The following is a 26,922-nucleotide window of genomic DNA, read 5'->3' on the forward strand; positions in this document are numbered from 1 at the left end:
CTATTTCCTTAGCTCAACTGAGTACCGAGGTGGGAAAAAGTCCCCGGCTAAAGCCGTTGGCTACCTATTTGCCTCTCGCTTACTCCTATGCTTAGCTAGCAGTTTTCGTCGTACTGAGTAGGGGAGAGTGGGGGAATTTCGTCACAGGGGCAATTTCGTCACCTGCAATATCTCGGAATCCATAAGTCGTAAAAATATATAATTTTTTTGTTTTAGTCCTTCAAGACGGCCAGACACAACCAATGCATTTGTTTTGAACAGAAGGCCAAGATAATTAAGCTATAATATTAAATGTGTTTTAACAGTTCAAAAGCTACATTTAGTTCTCGACGAAATTTTTTCTGTATGCCACAATTCAAAAGGAATAAGATACACGATTTTTTATATAATACACAGTGCTATAATGTGCATTTCTGCGTCAGTGATTTTTAACTTCGCGCCTAATTTCGCAAGAAAAATAATTATTTCTAAAAAAGTACGGTCTGGGGAAATTTCGCCACCCTACGCTAAGGGTAAATTCGCACCTATTTTAAATACATATTTTTATATTTGACGAGCTGGCTAACGAACAGACTACCAGCAGCAGCAACAAATATAGGACGTCAACAAAAATGGTACGCTTGATCAGTGTAGCATATTTTCAGGCGTTAAACTCCCTACATTTTTCAGGTGACGAAATTTCCCCAGTTGTGTGGTGATTTTACCCCTCTGTGTGGTGAGATTGCCCCAGTATATTGGTTTTACATTTTATTTTTTTATAAATCACCAAGCTAATTAAAAAAATAGGGGAATGTCACATTTTAAAGCTTGGTGCTAACCGCATTCAACAATAAAAATAGAAATATGATAACGTGTCTCAAGATGGACAAAAAATACCTTTGAAAAAATGCTGACGAAATTCCCCCACTCTCCCCTACTAGGCTTTAGCAGGGACTTTATCTGTTCGACAAATGTTAGCCGGCACTCGAGAAACCGGCTCTCAGTGTTTTAAAAAATTACACGCGTCGACATCAAAATAATTTTTAATATGAGGACAATCCTCATCAGTTTATCGTGTTAACTACCAATAAATTTCAAAAGATTTGAACAATTTTTTCATAAAACAGGGGAACTTATTGTTGATAAATATAAATAAAGCTTCGAGAACTATACATTTTTTTTTTAAATATCTTGCTTAGTTTACTAGTTATTCATTTATTCCAAAAAAAAAGGCCAAATGCCCCATAGTGCAGTGTAATGTAAATTCAAATAACTATTATTAAAAATTAAAGCCGAAAATTATATAATATTAACATGAAAATTTTAGAAGAAAAGACAAAATATAAACAGTTAAGTCATTCTAATATATTTTTCGAAAAGTTGAACCGTACATTATATAGTTGCTCTTAAAATTTGAATTTTATCCTAAGTTTATTATCATTAAGTCGCTATTGACGTCAACTTCACAAATTCAGAGCAAATACTTTTTCGAGTGTATCTGTCCTGACAATTACATTCACTTAAATTTAATCTCTTGAATGACCTTGACTGTTTAAGATGCAAAATTATGCAAAAAGGCCTCGGCTAAGATAATAAAGCCACCGGCATTAAAGAAAATCCTATGGCTCAAGAGTCTTTTATTTTTGAAGCGGATAAAGTTAAAGCGAGACAACCGTCTGCACACTCTCTTTATCCGCTTCCCAGCTGAAGTGAACCAATCGGAGGAAGGTTCTATGGAACAGCCCCCGCTACACAAATATTCTATCCAAAACAATATTCTACCCTCGTTTTCGTTTGGAAAATGTGTACATATTTGTACAAAACAGCTAAACAGAAAAATGGAATTAATGGTTGGGCATCGGTTTTTATTGTTGATTGGCAGGCTTCGGGGAAAAGGCATATTCGCAGTTTGTGTCTCTTGGTGAGAGTTAAATAGTCTACAAAAATTCGAAACATTAAAAAAATCCAAATATTTGTGCATGATTAGATATGGTGGATAACCAGTGAATTTCCCTTTAGAAATGTCAAAGCTTTAATTACTAATCTTACTAATTTATGACTAGCGCTGCAAATATTAGGGGGGTTTTAGTTGAAATTTAGCATTGTTCTGAAAAGCATAGGACATCAAGAGGGGTGAGTGGTATGTGTGTGTGATGGGTTTCAACCAAAATGCACCCTCCTGCCTAAGACCCCGATTATTATCACTATATGTTTTTATCCGAATTAAGCACCATCTGTTGTTGAAGTTCGAACAATAAATTATTATTGCATACTTTTTAGCGGATCTGATTTTTCCGCGAGAACGCCAGAAAATGTTATGCATAATTTATTATTATTATACACCTTTGATCTAACGTCCGCATGAGGATATATGCGGGACATATCGTGATCCACGGGGGGATATAGGGGGATAAATCCCCTCCCCGTATGCAACAAAATGTTTGTTTTGCAATCTCCCCACAACCTAACCCTGTATCCACCACTCAACTTTTAAAAGTGAAAAGGGTCTTAAGGATTAAGGTTCTTAATATAATTTTGTTTTGCCTGGTTACAATATGAAATGTTTAGTGTTGCTCTCAATATATATTTGGAATACTCTTATTCCAAAATATTGCTGACCTTAAATTGGTAAGCAAATTACAAAAATTATTGGCAGGTAAATCGAAAATATATCAAAACGATTTTCAGTTCGGAATAATTGCGCGAAATGTTCGAAAGAGTTTATATCCCGAATGGAAGTGAAAAACGGTCAGAAAACCTGTCGATTGCCTGATAAACTTGTTGAGGCATCTCAGCGCCAATTAGGCGGTCTAGAAAGAGACTGGACTGGGATCCCCGCGATGACCTTGTCAAGATCCAGATGCAGGGCACTGTGGCATTGGGTCAACGAGCAGTGAGTCGCCTATAAAAGCCGATGGCCCGGCCGAAGTAAACTTGTGTAAAATCAGCTACCGACAGGAGCAAACCGCAACCCTCTACTGAAAATTCAATCATCATGTTTTATCAAGTAAGCCTTGATGTGCTTTACATATCGAGATAAATCTGATCGTATATCTTTTGACCACCCGCAGATTGTGTTATTAGTGGCTCTTGTAAGCCTGGCTCAAGCTGGTTTACTGCCCGCAAAATCATCCGGAAGCGACGACACCTTTGATTCCCATCCGCACTACTCCTTCAACTACGACGTTCAGGATCCAGAGACAGGGGATGTAAAGTCCCAGTCGGAATCTCGCGATGGGGACGTGGTCCATGGTCACTACTCCGTAAATGATGCCGATGGTTACAGAAGAACTGTGGAGTACACAGCCGATGATGTCCGAGGTTTCAATGCGGTGGTGCGCCGTGAACCACTTTCGAGTGGCGCGTTGGTTGTGAAGCCAAAAGCCGCAGTTGTGGCCCCCAAGGTTCAGTACCAGCCTCTGAAGAAGTTGCCTCTTTCCGAGGCCTCGGCCTTGGTGCATCGATCCTTTGCCCCGGTCATCCACCATGCTCCGGTGACCCATGTGGTCCACCATGCAGCTCCTGCCCATTCATACGTTTCCCACGTCCCCCTGCTGAAGACCTCCTTGCATCACGCTCATCATCCCCATGCCATTTCCTATGTGTTCTAGAATCGGTTCTACCATTATGATTACACTATGACTGAATAAAATACTTTTAAATGAATGCGGTATCTTTTATTTATTCAATAACGTTAGGCTCTAAATCTGTCAAATTTCTTAAATGTATAATCATATTCGGTAGCACAAACAGAATTAAATTATTTCTTCTTTATAATGTGAAACTAGAGATGCTGCTTCTTAAGCTTGCATTTTATTCAATCAATCTAATCAACAACTTGTTTATTTCCCAATGAACCACATATTAATCTTATCTCCTGATAATACACAACAAATCCCAGAAAAACATGCACACAAGAACATAATAAGTCGCGTCATGCTCATTCCAAATTCGATTTTCAGCAAGAATACCGCCAAAACATCCGCAATCACCGCTCGTTTCTTTGGGTGGGCATTCGGAAGTGAGGTGTCGCACTAAAGTTAAGCCTGAAATCCAATTAGCGTTCAACTGGAGCGACAGCCACCTAAAATAAACGTTTAAGGTCGTCGGTGGGGGTGGGGTTGCTTACTGGCCAGACTCAAAGATTGGAATGGAATGGGAATCGGAAATCGGTATGGGTGAGCTTGCAAGTGCACAGTCGATTTGAAAAACCGTTGTTATGCATTTGCGCATGCGCTGCATACGATATTGCTGCTATTAGTGAGCGAGTATTTTTCGAAAGCGCAAACAAATGCCAGCCGATCGTCATTATTACTGGATCGATTTGGGGCTGGGGGTGGGGGTGTGGGTTTCTAGTGCACGTACATATTCGGGTATGCGACTTCTGAGGCCAATATTAATTCGGCTGGGCTGCCCGCTCAAGTCCAATTCAATCAAGAAGGCATTATGCTCGCCGAGGCTTTGTCACCGCTCAGCCTTGGCAGCGTGCCGCCCACCGCCGTCCTACCTCAAGTCGCTACCCCAACCCCACCCCAAGCGCTCCAGCAACAAGCGCTTCTAGTCTTGAGCGTCTCGCATTTTGATATGGTCGACGTTGTCTTGTGACGCAAGTGCACGCCGCTGACATCGAAGCCGGGCAGAGTGCCATCGAGGCGGTATAAAAGCCCCAGTTGGCCGCTGTTCAAATCAGTTCAACACCAATTTCGGTATCTAGAGCAACCCAACCCAACCCAAGCAACCAAAAATGGCATTCAAAGTAAGGATGAAGTTCTAAACGCAGTTTAAGAAAGTGATATATGAGTGATAATAAGTTCAGCAGTTTCCCTTTTATTAAAAAGTGCTATGTAAATCTAAGATGTCGGCTCTAAACTTACAAACTCTTCTGAACCATTGCAGTTCACCATTCTCTTCGCCGCCTGCATCGCCGTGGCCAGCGCTGGCATCATTCCCGCCGCTGCTCCCCTGGCCGCCGTGGCCGCCCCACTCCAGGTGGAGGAGTACGACCCCCATCCCCAGTACACCTACGGCTATGACGTGAAGGACGCCATCTCCGGGGACTCGAAGACCCAGGTGGAGACCCGCGAGGGCGACATTGTCCAGGGCCAGTACTCGCTGAACGACGCCGATGGCTACCGTCGCATTGTGGACTACACCGCCGATCCCATCAACGGATTCAACGCAGTGGTGCGTCGTGAGCCCCTGGTTGCCGCCGTCGCCGCTCCCGTTGTGGCCGCCCCCGCTCCAGTTGTCCGTGCCGCCGTCGCCGCCCCCGTGGTCCGCGCCGCCCCTCTGACCGCCACCTATGCCGCTGCCCCCGCCCCCCTCGCCTACGCCGCTCCCGCTCCCCTCGCCTACGCCGCCCCTGCCCCCGTCGTCAAGGCCGCTCCTCTGGTCGCCGCTGGACCCGCCATCGTCAAGACCCAGTTCGCTTCGCCTCTTATCTCGTACGCCTATTGAAAAGCTGATGAATAGGCGACCACGACCCGATAATTGCCGTTAGTTGTTATTGAATAAAAGGATGTGATCTAATTGAATGGAATTTAAGTTGCTTTTCACTGTTGGTAGTTGGGAGTTCTAATCGTCTTAATTCTTTGGACTATAATGGACTAATATCTATGAGTTACATAAATCATATTCGAAATTTCAAAAATTCATTCAATAGAATTTGTATTATACAAATATCATTATACCCGTTACTCGTAGAGTAAAAGGGTATATTAGATTCGTGCAAAAGTATGTAACAGCTAGAAGGAAGCGTTTCCGACCCCATAAAGTATATATATTATTGATTAGGGTCACTAGCCGAGTCGATATAGCCATGTCCGTCTGTCCGTCTGTCTGTCTGTATGAACGCTGAGATCTCGGAAACTACAAAAGCTAGAAGGTTGAGATTTTCCACACATATTCTTGGGCCTCCTACGCAGCGCAAGTTTATTTCAACCGAGCGCCACGCCCCCTCTAACGCCCCCACAATCGCCCACTAACGATTTTAAAATGTGTCCTGCGCCTACATCTTTAAAGATTTTCGAGAAGTATAAATGCAATTTTATTGTGTATATTTATACCAATCGAAATGTAGAAGACATTTTTCAAATCGGACCATTCATTAAAAAGTTATACGCAATCAAAAAAAATATATTTATCTCCCTCGCACTCCCTTCAGCTGAGTTACGATTATTAGTCGGGACACCAACCCGAGTACAGCGTTCTCTCTTGTTTTTAAACTGTTATGTGGTATTAATTTCGTCTTGATATGCGGCATCTACATTCGACACGCTCGAAATGTAAGCAACAAGATTTTAGTGTTTCGAATGTGTCTTTTTCCCTCCCACTCATGTAACATTAAGCTCTAGCTCGCTATATTTCGAATTGCTTCTTTCGAAGTCAGAGAATCTCCGAGAGAGAGAATTCGGCAAAAAAGCTATATTTTGATGTAAATTTTACCAGGATTGTAAGGTAAAAACGATACAAGAAATTTACCATGCGCATATCGATTTGATACCGGCGTGTTTTTTTTTTTAAATTTGATTTTTTAAATTGTATGATATACTTCGACAACTACGTTGAAATTGCGAATTAAAATTATTTCATAGGTAAATATTTGTCAAATAACTCTAACATTCAATTTATAAATTTAGCTTTTGTGAATTAAAATGTACAAAAGGCAGGGTATTTTTTAAGTTCCTACGGCGTTCTCAAGTTTATATTTACGATGACAGTGCAGGAAGCATTAAAGATCCACTGGTCATTTATTTTAGGCTTTACTTCTTTTCTGGTTAGTTAAAACCGAAAGTGCCGGTTACTTTCACTCTCCCACGACCGTTTTCAAGGCCGCCGTCGAAGAAAGAACGCATGTTAAGGCGACTGCTACTGACAAAATAGCACTTACTGTCACAAAGAGGCAACAATGAAGTAATGTCGCATAATTGGACAGCGAGACCGCAATCCAACACGTCCAAGAACGCACAAAATGCGCGACAAAACAGCGGAGGCAATGCCAGAAGCCAATGTAAGGCCCATAAAATAGTTCCAGCGAATATAAATTTAAAGAGGGAAGCCCCAAAAGCAGTTTACTCATTCATGGAGCCGGTGTAAACTGGGCCTTAGGTCTGGTCTGGTTTTCAATGCGACACGAGCATTGTTGTAATTCGCCTTGTTAACTTTATGGGCCCCGCCGCGAGTTGCGCATGCGCATTGGCATTAAAATCTGAACTGCTGGCGTGGATCTTTTAGCCGGTGTACTTACATGCTAAACATGGGAATGGAAATGGGCAGCCAAGTCCGTTCGCTCCAACGGTAATTAACAATGCCAACTGACTTTGACCTTAACCCTCGCTTTTGTCCGTTGTCCGCCGTCCGTTGTTCACAGTCCCCTTTAAAGTACCTTGGCATATTTGCACTTGTCCGCGCTGGAAAGGCGGATGGTCAGATAAGGAAAACGATTCGAACCCAATAATGTCGCGTAAATCATTCTCAAGCAGACCCGAAAAAAAACGAAAGACTTGGCGAAAGGTTTCTGGCCACGCCAAAGCTGCAACTTAAGTGACCTTAACTGGTTTCCAAGAGCGGACCGCATTACATGCATTAAATTCAATAAGCCTTCGACGCAGATGGTTTTATTGAAATGTTCCGATCGATGCGTTTTCTTTCCGATCGGATGTCTACCCCAATTTTCGTTGATTGGTGTAAAATGGGTCGGACGCGAACGCCTGATCAATTTGGGTCCCTTAATGACTTATTACTGCCAGAAAATTGATTACAAAGTGCATATGGTTGAGAGGGCTTTAGGAAGAGCCAAGGTAACGTAAAATGAGCACTTCCATTGACGTTTATAGGGTGGGATTAGGGAAACCCCCTCTGCTTCTTATTAAAACCGTATATTTTGCGCTTTCTGAGTTGTATTTTAAAGGCAAGAATGATTAAGATCTGTACCGTTCATTTGATAATCAAGACCATTTAAACTTTATCAATTTATTGACTTTTAAAAATTTCTACCATTTACGACATTTAGTTTTCCATGGTATATGATTTTATGACGTGGCTTTCAAAAATGAAACACAAATATGAATATTTTTTATATTTACAGATTAACCCGCAAGCTGCAACACCTTATTGTAAAACCCTAATAAAAATGCATTATGATTTCCTTGAGCTTACAAATATTCAACAATTTATTGATCTACAACAGATTCCACAAATCAGTTGGCCAGATTCTTAGTGGTGCTGGTGGTAGGCCACTGGAATCGGGGCAGCAGCAACGGGCAGAGCCACAGGAGCCACGGTCTTCACGACGGTCTTTACATGTTCCAGGGGCACGCGGTTGACGACGGCGTTGAATCCGTTGACCGGGTCGGAGGTGTACTGCACGATGCGCTTGAAGCCATCGGCATCGATCAGGGAGTACTCGCCATGCACCACGTCGCCATCGCGCTCCTCCACCTGGCTCTTGGAGTCACCGGAGAGGGCGTCCTGGACATCGTAGGCGAACTTGTACTGGGGATGGGGGTCGTACTCCTCGGCGGCCTTGGCCAAGACGGGCTGGGCGTGGGCCACGGCAACCGGGGCATGGGCGTAGGTGGCCACGGCGGGGGCGGCGTGGTACACCTGCTGGACGGGAAGAACTCCGGCACTGACGGCCGAAACGAGGGCGAGAACAGCGAAGAACTGCGAGGAGAAAAAGGAGTCAGTTCTGGAAGGGAAGGGATCAGGTAGTCCTCTCAGGATCGCTCACCTTGAAGGCCATGGCTCTGGGTTTGGAAGTGGGCTTGTTGGTTATCCGTTAACTGCTGCGAAGACAGAGAAGATGTGGAATGATTTACTGGAGCACGAGCACTGCTTTTTATACCCAGTGAAAAAGCGCAAAAGGCAAAATGCGAATAACAATTTGAAATTGATTAATTCGCTGCTGGGCAAATCATTTTTGTCACTTTTCATTTTTTCACATTGAGCTTTTTTATTATTGCTATGCTATTTACCTTATTAATTTATCGACTGGAAAAGGGGCAATTACAACTGCCCACGCCGTGGGCAAGAGATACATTTATGCAATCCGTATGGACATGCAAATGTGGTGCGGCTTAGTGTCATGGGAGAGACCCTCGGATTTTGTCTGTCCCTCCGCGGGCTATTCGCGAATCAGTCGCTTTCACTATTCTGCCTTGAGTGGTATATCATGTTACAAACGCGATCTTTTGGCTAAGATTCCAGAGAGCTTAAGATAACAGAAAGTGTGGAACTGACCTACACGGATGACTTGTTAGAAACAGTAACGGCTACCAAAAACAAATACAAGACAAGGATACAAGAGAATATTTTAATATTTATAATAACTAATTTTTCAATGGAACTAGAAGTTTAAAGAATCCAAAGAACTAGGAACCTCCACAAACAAAACGATATATTAAAATTAATCCTAAAAGATTTGGTTATTAGTATGACCTATCAAGTAATTCGCATTTTAATGCTTGAAAGATATGGTACCAAACGATAAAACATGATAAAACATTTACAACTTCGTAACACCTATGAAGAGTTTGAGCAAATATCACGAAATAATAGCTATAAGTTTCCAAACCAGATATACATAGGTAAGGTATCCTAACAAAGATGAGACAAGAAAGAAGTTTAGAGTCAAGTTGACTAGTTAGTCATAAATATATTATTGTAAAGGGTATCTATCCCGTATAATATAAGTATTATAAGCTTATTTATTTATTTAGAGTATTTAAAAATCCTGACAGCATTTGTTTTTTCCCTATTTTCAGCGCCACTATTAACGATAGAATACTTTTCTAAGAAAAGTAAGTTCATATTCTTATTTACAAAATGTGTAATATGAATTCTTATTTATTTAATATCTTTTAAAGATATTAAATATAATTAAAACACAATAAAAATTAACATAACAAATCACATTTTATTATCATAAAACCAAAACAACAGATTGGATTAACACGGTCGCACCATGGGTATTTACAAGTTGGCGATGGTGTAAGTGGGGGCGGCGTACCGCAGGGGCGTGGTGTAGGCAGCGGTACGCAGGACAGGGGCAGGAGCAGCCACCGCCAGAGGGGCAGAGCGGACGAAGGGCGTGGCAACGGCCAGGGGAGCGGACTTGATCAGGGGAGCAGTAACAGCCAGAGGAGCAGAGCGGACAATGGGGGCTGGGGCAGCCAGGGCAACGGGGGCCACTGGAGCGACGGCCTTGACCAGAGGAGCAGCTACTTTCACCACGGGCTCGGCGGCCACAACGGCGGCGAGTGGTTCACGGCGGACGACGGCGTTGAATCCGTTGACGGAATCGGCGGTGTAGGTGACGGTGCGCTTGAAGCCATCGGCGTCGATCAGGGAGTACTCTCCGCGGACGATGTCGCCGTCACGCTCCTCCACGTGGCCCTTGTTGTCGCCCGAAAGAGTGTCCTGCACGTCGTAGCTGTACGAGTACTGGGGATGCGGGTCCACCTCCTCCAGCTCGACGGTCTTGGCCAAAACGGGTACGGGAGCAGCAGCCACTGCCACAGGAGCAGCGGTCCTCAGGACGGCGCCATGGGCCACGGCGAAGAGAGCCAAAGCGATAACAATCTGTAGGATAAATAATACTCGTTTCAGTGATTTATTCCAAGATAATATTATTATTAAACAGAATTCCCGTTTTCATTTATTTGTTGATATGCACTGGTAATCCTGTGGAACGCTGATCCTCCGATTAGGAATACAAACCTTAGCTGCCATTGTTGGTTGGATGATTTTGATTTACTGCTGCTGTCTTGGGCTAAAGCAAAACACTGAATGTCTGACCCAGTGTGGGCCATTGGATTTTATACGCCACTTGGTGACATTGATGACACCTAATTGGAATTCATTTTTGGCGCATCACCTCGAACGTAGCTGGTGGCTTGTAAAAATTGTCACGCACCTTCTTCAGTTCTGCCAATTTAAAAGTGTTCGATTGAAATACCCAGCTGCACTTAATTAACTACGCCAAGTTAATTTTAATTATCATTTTCCAAGACGTTTAAGATATTTGGGGAACATATTTCCCTTCACTTACTGCAAAAAAAAAAAATTTCAGATGCTATTAGGAATAAAAAAAAATTACAAAATAAATTCCTATTACGAATACTGTATAATTAATAAGGTTATAGGTTTTAGGAAAGATATTGATCAAATAGTAATGTTGTTAAGAAATATATCTTAATATCACGTATTAACTCTTAAACCAATTAAATAAACTTTATTGTTTTTACCTGTAATAACATAGTGTAAATTCGTCTGTAATGAGGAGAGCTAACCAAACATAGTTCAAAGTAAATTCCACTTTTCTTTATATTCTAAAATAAAGCTACTAGTTATAAGTTTAAGAATACCATATCTTAAGTTTCTAAACTGCAGAAAATCCTATTACTACATTTCAATGTAAGCACGGGTTTCTATGCCACTCTAAGTTAATTCCTTTTTAAATGACTTATTTATTAAATCATTAACTGTTTCGTGAAACAACTGGTTTCGGCCAATGGTAGTGGCGCAGAGCACGCTTTTCGTATCTCTTGGATAAATTGAATTTATTTTGATGACAAAACACAAAGATACAAAGATTGAGCACGGCTTCAATGCTACACTTTTCCCCTCTCCACACACGTTTAGCATAAATGAATTGCACTAATTACGCCAAGAGCGTGGCCAGCTGGCCTAAGCAACTTCGGCAATTCCACGGCAGCAGCAGCAGCTCAAGAAATGGCTTCATCTTTGTATATAAGCGGAGTGTTGGCCCAGTAGCCCTCACAGTTGACTTCACCTTCCAGCAACCAACAGCAGCAGCAGCAGCCACCAAACCAAACCTCTAAACATGGCATTCAAGGTTGGCCCCGAGGATTTAGCCCAGCCCCAGAACACAGATCCTAATCAGTGTACTTCCCCTTACAGTTCGTCGCCCTCTTCGCCCTGATCGCCGCCGCCAGCGCCGGAGTTCTTCCCGTCCAGCAGGTGTACCACGCCGCCCCCGCCGTGGCCACCTACGCCCATGCCCCGGTTGCCGTGGCCCACGCCCACCCCGTCCTGGCCAAGGCCGCCGAGGAGTACGACCCCCATCCCCAGTACAAGTACGCCTACGATGTCCAGGACTCCCTCTCCGGAGACTCCAAGAGCCAGGTGGAGGAGCGCGATGGCGATGTGGTGCGCGGAGAGTACTCCCTGATCGACGCCGATGGCTTCAAGAGGACCGTCCAGTACACCGCCGACCCCATCAACGGATTCAACGCCGTGGTGAACCGTGAGCCCCTGGTCAAGGCCGTCGCCGTTGCCCCCGTTGTGAAGACCGTGGCCGCTCCCGTCGCCCACTACGCCGCCCCCGCTGCCTATGCCTCCTACGCCGCCCCTGCCGTTGTGAAGACCGTGGCCCCAGTGGCTCACTATGCTGCCCCTGCTGTCGTCAAGACCGTGGCTCCAGTTGCTCACTATGCTGCTCCCGCTGTGGTCAAGACCGTGGCTCCAGTGGCTCACTATGCCGCCCCTGCTACCTACACCTCCTACGCCGCCCCCGCTGTTGCCTACCACCACTAAGAACTGAACACACAACGCATTTTTGTTATAGTTTTACGAACGCCTCCTACAAATACACATATATTTTTTATAAAAAAAGAATTTGCATTTAATTACACTGTGCAGCATTTTTCGTGCTTTTTAAATTTACCTCGATGGATGCTATATTTTTGGATTCGTTACGAATTCCCAAGTTAAACTGCGTTTTCCAAAAAGTTCCCCGACGCAAGGATTCTTAGCAAAAGGACCTCAAAGTTTGAAAAATGCTGAAATTGGCCAACTTTGCGGAGTTCTCAGAGGCAAATGGATGCATGGTTTGATTCGATGTTAAAGTTTTTTAAAAGATACACTCTTTATCTTTCAAACCCCATACTTAGAATAATTTTAGGATTTTTTTTAAGGCATAAATAAATTACAGAAAACATAGTCAAAAAACTTAAAAACATACAGCTGCGGTCAAAATAGTAGTAGTGTTGCCGCCTGTTTATTTAAAAGTTTGTTGTTGTAATTGTTCTTTTCCCGGTAATATTGTATTGATTATAATTTTACTATTAGACTAATTGGATAAAAAAAGTGACAACATCAAACCCTTAAAAACACAGGGCGGCAATACTACTACTATTTTGACCGCAGCTGTATGCATTTATGTGTTTTGACTAAGTTTTCTAAAATTTGTTTCTCCTTTAAAAAAAAACCTAAAATTATTCTAAGTATGGGGTTTGAAAGATAAAGAGTGTATCTTTTAAAAAACTTTAACATCGAATCAAACCATGCATCCATTTGCCTCTCAGAGCTCCGCAAAGTTTGCCAATTTCACCATTTTTCGAACTTTGAGGTTCTTTTGCTAAGAATCCTTGCGTCGGGGAACTTTTTGGAAAGCGCAGTTTATATTGGGAATTCGTAACGAATCCAAAAATATAGCATCCATCGAGGTAAATTTTTGATGCTGCATAGTGTTATCCAAAAGGGATGCAGTGGCTTTATGCAGTTAATTAAATGTTGACTGTTAAGTTTTAAAAACTATTCAGATTTAGATTTATGGAAATCCGATTTAGTCTTTATAAAACGGACCTGTACAACTTGATTTCTTATTTGTAAGTGTGTCAAATACCTCACCATTGTTTATTTATCTGTCTTCTATTGTGAGCTCAATTTTATGTTCACGTTTTTTTTTATTGCCCAAAAGCATTTAATATAATTCTAATTTCCTTCTTTTAAGAAGGAGATTTTAAAAAATATAATATTTTCAAGGAAATCATGTTTTTTGGAAATGCACATATTTACAAATTGAACCCCACAAATAAAATTGCAAAATCCGTTGAATGTTGTAATACATAATTTCTAAAAGAGTTCAATCAGTTTACTTCCTATTTCGTTTTTTGGCCGTGACTGAGCCCTTATCTGTGCCATAAAAATGCCTGTAAGGCTAAAAAAAGGGAAATGATCCACTGGCAAATGAAATTAGCTATTATGTTTCAGATAACTTCATTAGATAAATGGCAAAAACAAAAGAGATAAATCAAAGGTACATATGTCAGGTTATGGGTAATTAACTAAAACAAGTTGCTCGCTTAAGTCTTTCGTTTCTTGAGGCTTTTACAGGCGGCGTTAGAGTACATTTTTTGATTAGGATGATTGTTACAATGAAAATTATTTTTCTATTAAACTAAGTTGTATTAATGACTGCAGATCCTTTGTAGATCACTGGAAGTAATTACATGAGCATCTTTTTAAAATGTCCCAATAATGATTTTCTGAAAGGTTTGATCCTGATATTCACATGACATCGTCATAAATTACATACCTTTGATAATATTTTTTCACTGAATGTAGATAATTAATTTTGAAGCTCAGAAAACTAATATCTTTATTCTAGGGCATTTTGAAAAAGAAATTAAATTTGTTGAATTCAATGTGATCCAAGGTGGGCATTGGCCAGTGCCGAGGCTGTCGATTACACTAGTTTACAGCCAAAATATATAAACGCTGGGACCCTTTTTTTTCGTTTACTATTAGGTCACTGAACACGATGAAGAAAAAAAAAATTTTTTCCAAAGAATAGTTTTGGAGATATTTGAAAAAGCTAGATTTTTGACCACTTGTTTTATTAAATGTAACAGTTCTCAAAAACCGATGGTCCAAAAAATTTTTACCTGGCACCTTTCGAAAGGAAATAGATGCACCTTTCCGAAAAGGTATGGCGCTTTGTGATCGGACCAAAATTGATGGACATATAGCGTCTGAAAGTTTCAAAAAAGTTTCTTTTTTGGCTTTTTTTTTTCATAGCTAGTTTTCAAAAATTTTTTAATAATATTAATAAATATTGCTAAATTATTTTGAGTATGCAGATCTGAAGGGCCGTTAGTCCCAAAAAGTTGAGGCCGAATTGATGGACTAACGGCCCTTCAGATCTGCATACTCAAAATAATTTAGAAATATTTATTAATATTATTAAAAAATTTTTGAAAACTAGCTATGAAAAAAAAAAGCCAAAAAAGAAACTTTTTTGAAACTTTCAGACGCTATATGTCCATCAATTTTGGTCCGATCACAAAGCGCCATACCTTTTCGGAAAGGTGCATCTATTTCCTTTCGAAAGGTGCCAGGTAAAAATTTTTTGGACCATCGGTTTTTGAGAACTGTTACATTTAATAAAACAAGTGGTCAAAAATCTAGCTTTTTCAAATATCTCCAAAACTATTCTTTGGAAAAAATTTTTTTTTTCTTCATCGTGTTCAGTGACCTAATAGTAAACGAAAAAAAAGGGTCCCAGCGTTTATATAGAAAAAAAATCAAAAATTGTAAACTAGTGTTATTATCCCCCCAGTGCCGGCACTCAACCTCAACCGTTGCCAAAGCCAAGCCCCAACCAGCTGGCTAACAAAGAGGAGCGAAAGGCCAAGAGGTCTGGCTAATGTGGTTGCGATAGACCTTTGTGTGGGAATGTGGAGCAAATTATTTCTTGCCCGGCAATTGGACACACATATTTCGGGCCCGAGTCAGCGTCAGAGCCTGTATAATACATACATAGTTGCCGGACTTGATAGCAGCAGATATGTCCCAAGTAATTTGAGATTCAATTTGTGTGCGACATTAAAATTGCAAAAAGTGCGATTGTTGCTACCGGATATTTTGGCAAGCCCGAAAACCGGTCTCGATTTACCCCTCTCCACTCTCCATTGAAGTGCGAAAATCGAGCACGGGCAAATATTCGCGTTAAATTGCTTACGCTAATCATGACCAATCGGGAAACACTAGCCAAGTGCTTAAAATGTAAATCTTACACTTCATAAAATTAAAGCCAATTGTTCTGTACAATACGCACTTTTTATTCAGATAGGGTTGGGGAAATAGCATCGATCCATAAGCTGGCTTAAGATGGTTATTGGAGAGTGTAATCTCAAGAGAACACGAGTCGATTCGAATACATTCCTAATCAGGATAGCTTAGGGGCTTTTGATATGGAATAATGCGAATCATTAATTCGAGTATGTGCGCCTGTTTTGATAGTTTGGCACTGCTTTGACCTTGACATTCCGCTGGCTAAGACCCGAGGGTTTTTGGTAAATTGTATTGTAACGCTAAGGAAAAGCTAATTGAATGGGTTTAACATTTGATGCCAGAAAACGAATTGTATTTAACTTTTTCAAATTAAAGATTAATTTAATTTAAGGAATTACCTTATTATTATTATCAATTTCAAAAAAGAACTTTTCTGAAAATACGAATTCAATTTTTTATATCCCCCGTAAGGTCATACAAATTCTTTGCCTACATAGGTATTTTACATAGAAATTTTAGATATTTTATTGAACATATTTACATTGGGGTTACAACTAAACAACGGAACTAGGCTAACGAGCTAAATGAGTTCTCATAATGGGATGTATGCGGGATAATACTTTCGCTAGTCAGGTGATCTGTGGTGGCCAAACCCTTACTGGTGGTGGTAGTACTCGTGACCTTCGTGGGCGGCCTGCGAGTGGGCGGGGGACTCGTAGCTGGCGTAGTGGTGCTGCTGGTGATCCTGCTCCTGTGGCTGCTCGGCCTGGTGGGTGGTGTAGGCAGGGGCGGTGTAAGCAGGGGCTGTGTAGGCAGGGGCAGCGTAGGTGGGGGCCACATAGGCGGGGGCAGGGGCGGCGTAGCTCTTGATCACGGCAGCGGGGGCAGGGGCAGGGGCGTGGTGATACTGAACTGGAGCAGCAGCCACCACCTTGTGGTGCACGTGGGCCAGAGGTTCGCGGTGCACCACGGCGTTGAATCCGTTGACGGAGTCAGCGGTGTACTTCACAGTGCGGCGGAAACCGTCGGCATCATCCAGCGAGTACTCGCCCTGCACCACATCGCCATCCCGGGACTCCACCTGGCTCTTCGAGTCTCCGGACAGGGCATCCTGCACATCGTAGGCAAAATTGTACTTGGGATGCGGGTCGTCGGGGTAAACCTCATGGCCGTGGGGATGGATCTCGTGCTGCTTCTGGTAGATCACATGCTGCGGCTGGTGGGCCTGGTACAGCTGGGGTTGCTGTTCGTGCTGCTCCACAGGGATGAGGCCCGCGGAGGCGGCTGCCAGGCAGCAGGAGACCAAAGCAATCAGCTGGAAAGGTAACGGTTGAATATTATTAGCCTGTTGCCAAGGCGCCAGTTACATCAGCCTGGGTTTACCTTGAAAGCCATTTGGCGAGTGTTTGAGGTTGGTGGGCAAATTGCAGAGCGAAAGAAGCGAGACTTTGTCCTCCTTCTGTGGAGTGCGTGGTTTGAATAATAATTGAACCGCCGCTGCATTTGTATTTATAGACGAAATTTTCGTTAGCCCCACATCTCTGGGCCATTGTCTCTCCGCCGGCCTTTCTTTCACTTTTTCACTTGGCTTACAGAAATCACTTCGATCGTAATTCATTTGCATGCCCCCCGCTCCGCCGATCGGTAGATTTACCCAAAAAGATTTGCACCCACGAGTCACACCCATTTCGCTATTGTTATGAATGGGAGACGGACGGCGAATAAGCGGACAAAGCAACCAAAGTCGTTACAAACAAAAGACTTAAGCGAGCAACTCGCCGCGGATCAGCGCTTTGAGGATCAGGGGACTGTGGGTTCGTGGTTTTGGGGCTCACTCAAGTCATGTAAGTAACCCAATAAATCGCTTGATCGATGAACAGCATTGCACTTGACACAAGCTCGCACACAGTCAAATAAAATGAAAAAATAGATAAATACAGCTGGAGACACACCTCCTCCTCCTCTATCCTCTTTCCCCGTGGTAAATGACCCAAAAAAGATGCCTGATCACCTCACATGGATAAATGGACAACTAACGTTTGAGCTTTCAGGTTGAAGCTTTTGCTCTCAGCTTTACAGCTATAATTGTGGCATTGGTAAGTGCTCAATCATGGTCGCAGTCAAAATGGGCAGGAAAGTGACTCAACCGGCGGCCAAATGATGTAATAAAATATTGTGCGGGGGCTGGCAACGAAAGAATTTCATTTGAAGGTCGTCGTTTAAGTGATAAAGGCAGCGAAATGATCTAAACAAATACTTAAAAAGGGGTGTATAACAAATAAATATATAATAAAATTAATATAACTAATCGGAAATCAATACTAATTGTTCAAGCTAATTAAATTCAGTATATCTATATCATGGATACCTAATAATAAAAAATCCAATAAAAATGAGAAAAAAGTTTAAGAAAAATAAATGTATTACCATCGAAATACTGGCCTGTATCTCGACATTTAATATCTAATTGAGAACATACATTTTAATTACTTCGGAGAATCTACTAATGTATTAAAACCAACTCCAGGAATCAATGACCGCGTAAGGCCAATTCAATGCGCCACCCATTTTCGATTTCAATTCACATTAATTAATTTTAGTTTATTTTCATTTCACTTTCGATAAAAACGTTTTAATTAACAAATTTGTTACTCGCCATTGTTGTGCAAAAGGTCCGAGCTCATTACCCGACAATCAAACAATGAGACTAGAGATTTAAAAGAACGATTCCAATCTCGTCTGACGTGCGTCTGGCCGCGAGTCAAACCAGTTCCTGTTCACTTCTATTCCACCCAGTCATCGTAGGAATACGAATCGAAATAGGTGCTAAAATTGGAAGGGAAAAGCAGGCAAGTTAGATCCGTTAGAAACAATCAGAAACACCAACCGGAAGCCAGTTGCCTACACACAAAAAAAAAACTTGGTAAAATCAACTGTAATAATTGTCAAACAGGCCCCAACCAGCAAAATTGTCAATTCTACTAAGTAAATTGTCATTTCACAACAACAAAATACACACAATTAGCAAAGACACAAACCCAAAGCAAAAACAAAATACACGTAACTATTTTAATAGTTACGTAACTATCTTTGTTGGTCAATTTTACCAAGCAAATTTTTTTGTGTGTACGTGCAAAGTAACTACTCGTAACAAAATGCTTCAAATGAGTCCACAAAATTTGTTACTTTTTAGTGCTTAATTTGCCATAGATGTGTAATATTTTTGATCTACGATTTGTGGAAGTGTTATTACACAACATTCTATACTTTTATACCTCTCCTATTCTCCTTAGATCTCAGTTCCAGGAATTTTTTAATGGTCCTCGAGTAAGAATATATCGAGGTTATTTAGAAGTTCGGTTTATTAACCAATATCCGAAGTTCTGATAAACATTTTAACAAACATCTAAAAGCTATAATATTTTATTATTTTTTTATGACATCGAATTGGAATAAAATAAAGTATACCTTTAAAAGTGCCCTTTCATATTTATTAACCTTAAAAAAATACATTTTTTTAGTAATTTAAAACAAAATTTTCTTAATGTCGGAACAAATTTAAGTTTAAACAAGGACGGAAGCTTATTTCGGCAAGCCGAAGTTTTAATACCCATGAAGATTTCACGAATAAAAATTTGACTAGAATTGACATGAATTAATAAACAGGGAAATATTTTATAATGAAAAAAAACAAATTTTTAAATTTTTCACCCTTATGGATTGAGACGTATAAGGTATGCATAAAAGAATAAGATTTGGAAAGATTTATGTCAATAGATCTTACAATGCGCAAAATCTCTTCAATTTTAGAAAGTTATGTCCGATTGTTCCTATGAGAGCTATAGGATATAGACGACTGTGAAAACGGTATTGAAACAGACGGACTCCCCTATTGATCCTGATCAAGAATATATACTCTATGGGGTCGGAAACGTCTCCTTCATTGCCTTACAAACTTCTGACAAAAATTATAATACCCTTTGCAAGGGTATAAAAAACAAGATTAGGTACCTAATGTGGGCTTTTGAAAAGTGAAACGAATGAACTTGGGATAGCGACAACCGAAGCACGTTTGCTTACAATATTTTCGGACATCGCATAATCATTTGAAGTTAATGTAATGTAATGTCAAATTAAATTAAATATTTAATAAGTACTATTTAATTAAGCATTATATAATTACTCGGATATTATATTACAGTACACGAATATACAAATCGCTCTTTATATAGTTCCTTCCAGGCCTTTTAGGTTTCGTCACATTTTTATAGAAAAAACAATAACACAACAAAAAAGAAAACTCCTGAAAGCAGCCAGCATCTTTAAATTATTTAAATGCCATGCGAGAACATATTTTATTTTATTAGGAAAAGTGCCGCCATTCATGGTTCATTTACAGAGTTTTTCGGGTGCAAGCTGACGGCATTTTCATAGCTTTCCCCAGAGAAAACTCACTCGCCTCGGCCTCATTCGTCAACCAGCCTTTTGGGTTTTGCCTGTCAACGTTTTAAGGTATTTGGAAGAGAGGTGCTGGACCAGGACAACTAAGCCACATGATGCCAATGTCGTCCCATGTCGTCGACTACGCACATTTCTGACAGAAGCGGTGAAAATTTAAGATTGATCACCGGGCCGAGTGTTTGCTGGAAATTGGTTGAGTTGTTTGGGTGTCCGTGTCCGGGTGTCGATGTCGAGTGCCGAGTGCCGACTAAAACCCAAATAATGTTGCAAAATGTCTGCCCGCAGCAGGATCCGAATCCCCCGAAGGACGGGCTAGACCGAGCGAAGGGGGAGTAGCCGTCAAGTTGGATTAATTTAATTAGCAGACCACCACTCCACCTGGCAAAACACCCCTGACCAGGCACGACTGCAACTGTGAGGTCAATGCTGCGTTGAATTAAAAAATTCCAACGGAACGAATTTGTATTGAAAATAATAAAAGTAATCACTTCAGTAGCCCGCTGACCGTCAGCGGCCGGTTAACTCGAAGACATTGTCTCTATTGGACAACTGTTGAAAAAACGTCTGTTAATTACGATTTAGTTTGCTTAATTTCCGAGGGAAACACTCGAGCACTCGAGCCCCGACATTTATTTGGCTTAATCATCGGCGAGCGCAATTTACCAAGGGTTAAGCTGGAAATAGTTTATGGGAATTACAGAGCGAAGTAAACGCTGTCCAGCCGGCGACTCGAATAATGCCAATTAAACTTGCACAGAAACCAGTTCACTTACCATTTTCTTCATGTCTCATTTTTGGCAGTAGCCACCTCGCCATCAGCCATAAGCAGCAGCACCTGTGCGTCCACCTTTGAAATCTGCTGACTGTTTGCTGGATATCTGGTGGCAATCGGCTCACATATAGTTTATAGGCTTTGCTGCCGGGCCTGACCTTGATACACATAAATTATTGTCTGCACTGCGGCCTTTCTTGTAAGATAATAATGAAATATTTGTGTACATTCGTTGGACTATTTTTAAGATCACAGTGCAAAGTAAAAGTCAAGGGGGGTGACGATCGAATTAGAAACTAGGGGTGTGTCGAGTATCGACACATTTTCGTAATATTACTATTTCCAGAAGCTTTCAAAAAGTTAAAAACCTACAGTTCAATAAACTTTTGGAACTTATCCAATCTTCTGGAAATGTTCTTGTTCATCGCCTACACAATCGGATCAATTACGGATAAGCCGATATCAGCCAGAAGATATAAGCCCTCAAAATAAAAACACTTGATTGGATTTTTTTTCGCTTTTTTTGGTAGCCTATTGTTGTTTTTTGTTTATTGTTTACACCTAAACTTAAACTCAAATGTAAATTTTGTCCAAAGGGCCGAGACGACGTTTGGTGGGTGATGGATGGATGGGTGGTGGATGGCTGAAGTGCGGTGTTGTGCGGCCTTCCAACGATTCAATGTTCCGTGATGAGCGCCAATAGGTGTTCTGGCCAGGTGCGAGCCCTGATTGAGCCCTAGTTGTGGGTTCTTGGACGGATCCGGGCTGTCATCGTTAACAACTAGATGTTGATTTGTGGGTTTGAAGCTAAATCCTGATCATTTTCGTTGGCTTATTTTTGAGAGCAGCTGCAAGGCCGATACAGAAGAGAAAGATCTGAAAAAATGAATAAGTAATTAATTAAACTTGCACATATAATAACTAAGAAGGTTTAATATTAAAAATGTAGTTATTGAAATCGTGGAATTTGTTGTGTTATTTAAAAAAATGTAAGTTATAATTTTTAAATTTTTATTTAAAACCTTGATAATTCAAAATATTCTTCATAGTTACCTCTACATATCTACCATTTGGTGGTCTGCAAGCAGGATGAATCCTGAAGAAAGTTATCCAAAGGTGAGTTTATAATGGTTTCCTTGGTCTGATTGACCCCAAGGCGCGATCGCAAGCTGCTCCTGGTCCTGAACCTCTCGGACTCAACACAAAACACTGAATGAGCCAGCCAGGAGCCCCGGTCTCTATTTATACGAAAGCCGGAGATCGAAAGCCTGTTTACCCCTGCTGAGGTTCGACGATCCTTCAACTCACTTCATCGGCCTTGTTTCTGGATTTTTTCCCTACTCCCTTTGTTTTCCTTGGTCTTGTGCTTTCTGTTTTTGTCCGGTTGCATTGTCAGTTTGCATTGTTGTTCGCTGCTCTCTGGATGATGATAATGACGATGGTGAAGTTGAGAAGGGTTTTGGCTGCGTATCGACGACGCAGAGCACCCGAAATCAGAAATCTTCCACTTGATTAGTCGGACTTTGGCTTCGAGAAAGGGTGATGTCGAGGGAAGCAGTTGGCTAGTTGAGATTGCAGCTTCTGACCTTGGAGAGCCCCTCCAGAACGCTGAGTTCAGAGTCGAGAACTGTTCTTTAGAAAAAACAACAGGTGTGCGATGCCTAGCTCCCCCTAAATTTCCTATGAAAGCTGTGGGAAAATCCAGCATCGAACTATAAACAAACTGCTCTTTAGTGCCCAGCTCCCCCGATGAGTTGTAAGACCATTTATCACCCGGCAAGTAAAGTCATGACCCCATAATTTCCGTTTTATATTACACAGATCAACAACAAAGGGATTCTCTTTGCGTTGCGGTAGACGAGGACGAGTCCTTCCATTCAAATGGAAATGGAAATGACCGACACAAAGCCCAGGAATTCGTCTGCCCCTTCAGACAGACAGAGGGATCAGGACCGCGATCAGGATCCGCTCGGGTATCGGAATCATCAAGCAGGCCAACACAGTTCGTTGCCCTGGCAGCCTCCTTAAAGGATCGCCGAACAAAAAACCAGACTGCACCACCAAAAGCACCGCGTGAATTGCATTGCTCTAAGACTGCAGCAGTCCTTCAGCAAGGATATGTTGCTATGATGTCTGTGAACTTTTTCGCACACAAAAAAAGGCATAACTCGTTGTGAAAAACAAGCACATAAATAATGCAAACCCGAACAGGACGATGTGAACGACCTCTGAGGGTCCCTGGCCAGGAATCTACTTCTGAACAAGCCCAGCAACCCAAAACACTCTTGTCTTTGTTTTCGTGATATATGTCTACATACTTGTATGCATTTTTTTATTGGTGCTGTCAATAAATAAATGTACAGTAATAATAAAGCCAACAATTCTATGTACAATGTCGATTTGAGCCAGGATTCTTAGTGGTGGTAGGCGACGGCGGGAGCCGAGTACGAGGTGTAGGCGGCAGCTGGGGCGGCGTAGTGGGCGGGAGCGGCGTAGGTGGCGGCGTAGTGGGCGGGGGCAGCATAGTGGGCGACGGGAGCGGCCACAGCAGGAGCAGCATAGTGAGCCACTGGAGCCACGGTCTTGACGACAGCAGGGGCAGCATAGTGAGCCACTGGGGCCACAGTCTTCACAACGGCAGGGGCGGCGTAGGAGGCATAGGCAGCGGGGGCGGCGTAGTGGGCAACGGGAGCGGCCACGGTCTTCACAACGGGGGCCACGGCGACGGCCTTGACCAGGGGCTCACGGTTCACCACGGCGTTGAATCCGTTGATGGGGTCGGCGGTGTACTGGACGGTCCTCTTGTAGCCATCAGCGTCGATCAGGGAGTACTCTCCGCGCACCACATCGCCATCGCGCTCCTCCACCTGTCCCTTGTTGTCGCCGGTCAGCTTGTCGTCCACTCCGTAGGAGAAGCGGTACTGGGGGTGGGGGTCGTACTCCTCGGCGGCCTTGACCACGACCTTCTGGGCCACGGCCACGGGGGCATGGGCGTAGGTGGCCACCGCGGGGGCAGCATGGTACACCTGGGGGGCGGCGATGGGGGCGTAACCGGCGCTGGCCACGGCGACAAAGGCGAGGGCGAAGACGAACTGGAAGGCATAATCGTTAGTTCTCCATCCGGAACTCCTGGGGGGGATACTGTTATCCCGGATCCCCGTCGAGATGACTCACCTTGAAGGCCATTTTGCTGGGAGTGCTGATTGGTTGTTCTTTGCAGAAGTGAACTGGAGCTGCGAATGATACTTTTCTGGGACCGATCGACAACTTTTATAGTAAATCAAGCTGCCAGCGCTCTGCTCTGTTTTGGCCCAATCCGCGTGGCAGCGAGCGGTATTTTCGCGGTGACAGCGAAATATTTTTAATGTTTCTCGGCTGCGATTGTTGTCGGGCAATAACTTGTACTTCCTGTTCGTGGCGCTAAGCTCTGTGGGTGTGCAAATGCTTTTGGCCACAGATTCTAAAGCCGTGAGCACCGAGAGAGTGAAAGATCTCCGGGGAAAGGTTGGCTTCAAACCGAAAGGGCTTGGCCCGGTTTAATGTGTGGCTAATAAATTTACGAAGCTTTTCGGCATAAAATGGTAATATTGAGTTGTTCTGGGTTCTTGAGTTTTGTTATTGCAGAAGTGTAAGTAAGTATTTCATTCAGATTTTTGTTCTTTTTCATCGTATCCATACTCTAAGCTTGGGATCTCTTCGTAAGCTTCTTAAAAAATTCATAACAATCTCAAGATAATATCAATATTGTTCAAACGGTTTCGTAATCTCATAGAAGTTATGTAACTTTTAAAAGGAGCCGGTTATTCGGGGAGAAGGTTGATTGACCTTTGGCTGGCACTTTTTATTTTGCAGTTTACAAATTATTATTAAGCTAATATTTCATAAATGTTTTCTTTTGTTTGACATGAGAATCAAATATTCCATAACTTTTTAGATAATTTCTTTAGCTACAAGTTATACAGGAATGGATTCTATAAAAATGTTCATATTTGTATAAATATGGACAGAAATTAATTTTTGTAGATTTTAATTGATAATTATTTAATAGTACTAAATATTTTTCAATTAACGTTACACAGAATACTTAAGATTTCGAAGGGGTTATAGTAATATATTTGTTTAGTTGTAAAACCCAACCCAGCATTATAGTTTCTACATTTATAAAATAAGTTATGTTATACATTATCCCTGAAGGAGGCGACCTCAATAAAATATTTAAATTTAATTACATAGAACTCACAGGCCCATTCCAATTTCATCATATGCTTTTCGCACTTTACGTAATCTGCGAGAATCAAGGCCACCCAGCATTAAGACGCATACCCAAACCCATCCTTTAGAGATCTGCGTTTAATCGGAACGCTATTAGCAGATGCAATCATTTCACAACGCCCAATTTGTACGTGGGCACCTGGCCGAAGGGAAATCCCGCGCAAATCCCCCGAATCCTTTCTAAATAATTGGACTGCACTCCGCATTCGCCAATCTGCTCTCTTGGCCCTCTGCCGACGGCTCTGCCGGCTTCGAAGTTGACTTCGCAGAGCGGTGACTTCGCGCTAATTTGGAGCATGATATTCAGAAGGCCAAGCGTAAGCACCTTGCCTCACCTGAGCAGAAAGTGCAAGCGAGGGCTATAAAACCACTGGCCGTGCCAGAAGCCACATCATTCAGCCCTCAGCACCGTTTCTGCAAAGAACAAGCCCTCAAATCAACAAAAAAAACCTCTAAAATGGCATTCAAGGTAAGTCCTGCATATCCACAGGATATCCTACCACAGTGTTAATCTAACGATTATACCTTACAGTTCGTCTTTGCCCTCGCCTTCGTCGCCGTGGCCAGCGCCGGTTACGCCCCCATCGCCGCCCCCCAGGTGTACCATGCTGCCCCCGCGGTGGCCACCTACGCCCATGCCCCCGTGGCCGTGGCCCAGAAGGTCGTGGTCAAGGCCGCCGAGGAGTACGACCCCCACCCCCAGTACCGCTTCTCCTACGGAGTGGACGACAAGCTGACCGGCGACAACAAGGGACAGGTGGAGGAGCGCGATGGCGATGTGGTGCGCGGAGAGTACTCCCTGATCGACGCTGATGGCTACAAGAGGACCGTCCAGTACACCGCCGACCCCATCAACGGATTCAACGCCGTGGTGAACCGTGAGCCCCTGGTCAAGGCCGTCGCCGTGGCTCCCGTTGTGAAGACCGTGGCCGCTCCCGTCGCCCACTACGCTGCCCCCGCTGCCTACGCCTCCTACGCCGCCCCCTCTGTGGCCCACTACGCCGCCCCTGCCGTTGTGAAGACCGTGGCCCCAGTGGCTCACTATGCTGCCCCTGCTGTCGTCAAGACCGTGGCTCCAGTTGCTCACTATGCTGCTCCCGCTGTGGTCAAGACCGTGGCTCCAGTGGCTCACTATGCCGCCCCCGCTACCTACACCTCCTACGCCGCCCCCGCTGTTGCCTACCACCACTAAAGAACTGCCATTCCACATTCCCCAACCTTTTATTGTTATAGTTTTACGAACGACCTCTAAATAAATATTTGTCATTTAAATAGTTCGTTTCTCTCCTCACTGTATCCGGCTTAAAGGATATGCGAGCCTTAAGGCTAAAATCAATTTAAGATCCAAACACAATTTAATTATTTTTGCTTCATTAGGGCTCAGTTCGAATGGCGGTGAGGCCAATTAATTGAATTGGGCTGCGACATTGAAATTCCAATGCTCAAGTTTTAAAGTTAAATTGGATTTTTTCTTTCAATAGCTCCATTCCATTCGGAGATCCATTTGCTACACCCGCTACGATTCGATTCAGCTCTAAAAATTGACCAATCCTATCAGCGAATAATAAATCATAATCGGATAGGTGTAAGGTACACTCAGAAAAAAACGCATTAGGTAA

General features: G+C 42.6%; 9 protein-coding genes across 10 annotated transcripts in view; 4 read left to right on the forward strand and 5 right to left on the reverse strand.

The window, feature by feature from the left end:
* Positions 1–21,342, reverse strand: part of lab (labial) — a 49,348-nt gene extending 28,006 nt beyond the window's left edge. Inside the window, exons 1-2 of one of the 2 annotated variants that reach the window (XR_011419138.1) lie at positions 21,033–21,342; positions 19,905–20,933 (exon numbers count right to left, since the gene is read on the reverse strand). Coding sequence is in view for 1 of the 2 variants with exons in the window: in XM_070217079.1 (XP_070073180.1) it covers positions 21,033–21,201 (169 nt within the window). In the remaining variant the exon portion in view is untranslated. Of the gene's footprint in view, positions 1–19,904; positions 20,934–21,032 lie in introns of those variants that run through there. The other variant, XM_070217079.1, reaches the window with a different exon arrangement.
* Positions 2,941–3,610, forward strand: Edg84A (Ecdysone-dependent gene 84A). Its single transcript, XM_017141968.3, has 2 exons — positions 2,941–2,986; positions 3,051–3,610. Exons 1-2 carry the CDS (start codon positions 2,975–2,977, stop codon positions 3,588–3,590), a joined length of 552 nt encoding a protein of 183 aa, XP_016997457.1. The 5' UTR covers positions 2,941–2,974; the 3' UTR covers positions 3,591–3,610.
* On the forward strand, positions 4,709–5,497 carry Ccp84Ag. The gene is made up of 2 exons (XM_070216948.1): positions 4,709–4,735; positions 4,876–5,497. The coding sequence occupies exons 1-2, from the start codon at positions 4,724–4,726 to the stop codon at positions 5,434–5,436; spliced, it is 573 nt and encodes a 190-aa protein (XP_070073049.1). The 5' UTR covers positions 4,709–4,723; the 3' UTR covers positions 5,437–5,497.
* Ccp84Af lies at positions 8,132–8,777 on the reverse strand. Its single transcript, XM_017141975.2, has 2 exons — positions 8,711–8,777; positions 8,132–8,643 (listed from the first exon to the last, which is right to left on the reverse strand). Exons 1-2 carry the CDS (start codon positions 8,720–8,722, stop codon positions 8,194–8,196), a joined length of 462 nt encoding a protein of 153 aa, XP_016997464.1. The 5' UTR covers positions 8,723–8,777; the 3' UTR covers positions 8,132–8,193.
* Positions 9,876–11,010, reverse strand: Ccp84Ae. Its single transcript, XM_070217080.1, has 2 exons — positions 10,699–11,010; positions 9,876–10,560 (listed from the first exon to the last, which is right to left on the reverse strand). Exons 1-2 carry the CDS (start codon positions 10,708–10,710, stop codon positions 9,952–9,954), a joined length of 621 nt encoding a protein of 206 aa, XP_070073181.1. The 5' UTR covers positions 10,711–11,010; the 3' UTR covers positions 9,876–9,951.
* Ccp84Ad lies at positions 11,774–12,580 on the forward strand. The gene is made up of 2 exons (XM_017142083.3): positions 11,774–11,836; positions 11,902–12,580. The coding sequence occupies exons 1-2, from the start codon at positions 11,825–11,827 to the stop codon at positions 12,535–12,537; spliced, it is 648 nt and encodes a 215-aa protein (XP_016997572.3). The 5' UTR covers positions 11,774–11,824; the 3' UTR covers positions 12,538–12,580.
* Ccp84Ac lies at positions 16,327–17,320 on the reverse strand. Its single transcript, XM_070217290.1, has 2 exons — positions 17,182–17,320; positions 16,327–17,113 (listed from the first exon to the last, which is right to left on the reverse strand). The coding sequence occupies exons 1-2, from the start codon at positions 17,299–17,301 to the stop codon at positions 16,454–16,456; spliced, it is 780 nt and encodes a 259-aa protein (XP_070073391.1). The 5' UTR covers positions 17,302–17,320; the 3' UTR covers positions 16,327–16,453.
* A 2,000-nt stretch (positions 21,343–23,342) lies between the features above and the next one.
* On the reverse strand, positions 23,343–24,920 carry Ccp84Ab. The gene is made up of 2 exons (XM_017142080.3): positions 24,206–24,920; positions 23,343–24,123 (listed from the first exon to the last, which is right to left on the reverse strand). The coding sequence occupies exons 1-2, from the start codon at positions 24,215–24,217 to the stop codon at positions 23,446–23,448; spliced, it is 690 nt and encodes a 229-aa protein (XP_016997569.2). The 5' UTR covers positions 24,218–24,920; the 3' UTR covers positions 23,343–23,445.
* Positions 24,921–25,705: 785 nt separating this feature from the next.
* Positions 25,706–26,537, forward strand: LOC108057690 (larval cuticle protein A3A-like). The gene is made up of 2 exons (XM_017142082.3): positions 25,706–25,772; positions 25,836–26,537. The coding sequence occupies exons 1-2, from the start codon at positions 25,761–25,763 to the stop codon at positions 26,493–26,495; spliced, it is 672 nt and encodes a 223-aa protein (XP_016997571.1). The 5' UTR covers positions 25,706–25,760; the 3' UTR covers positions 26,496–26,537.
* The last annotated feature ends 385 nt before the right edge of the window (positions 26,538–26,922 follow it).

Source organism: Drosophila takahashii, chromosome 3R (assembly GCF_030179915.1).
Source record: "Drosophila takahashii strain IR98-3 E-12201 chromosome 3R, DtakHiC1v2, whole genome shotgun sequence".
NCBI classification, from domain to species: Eukaryota; Metazoa; Arthropoda; class Insecta; order Diptera; family Drosophilidae; genus Drosophila; species Drosophila takahashii.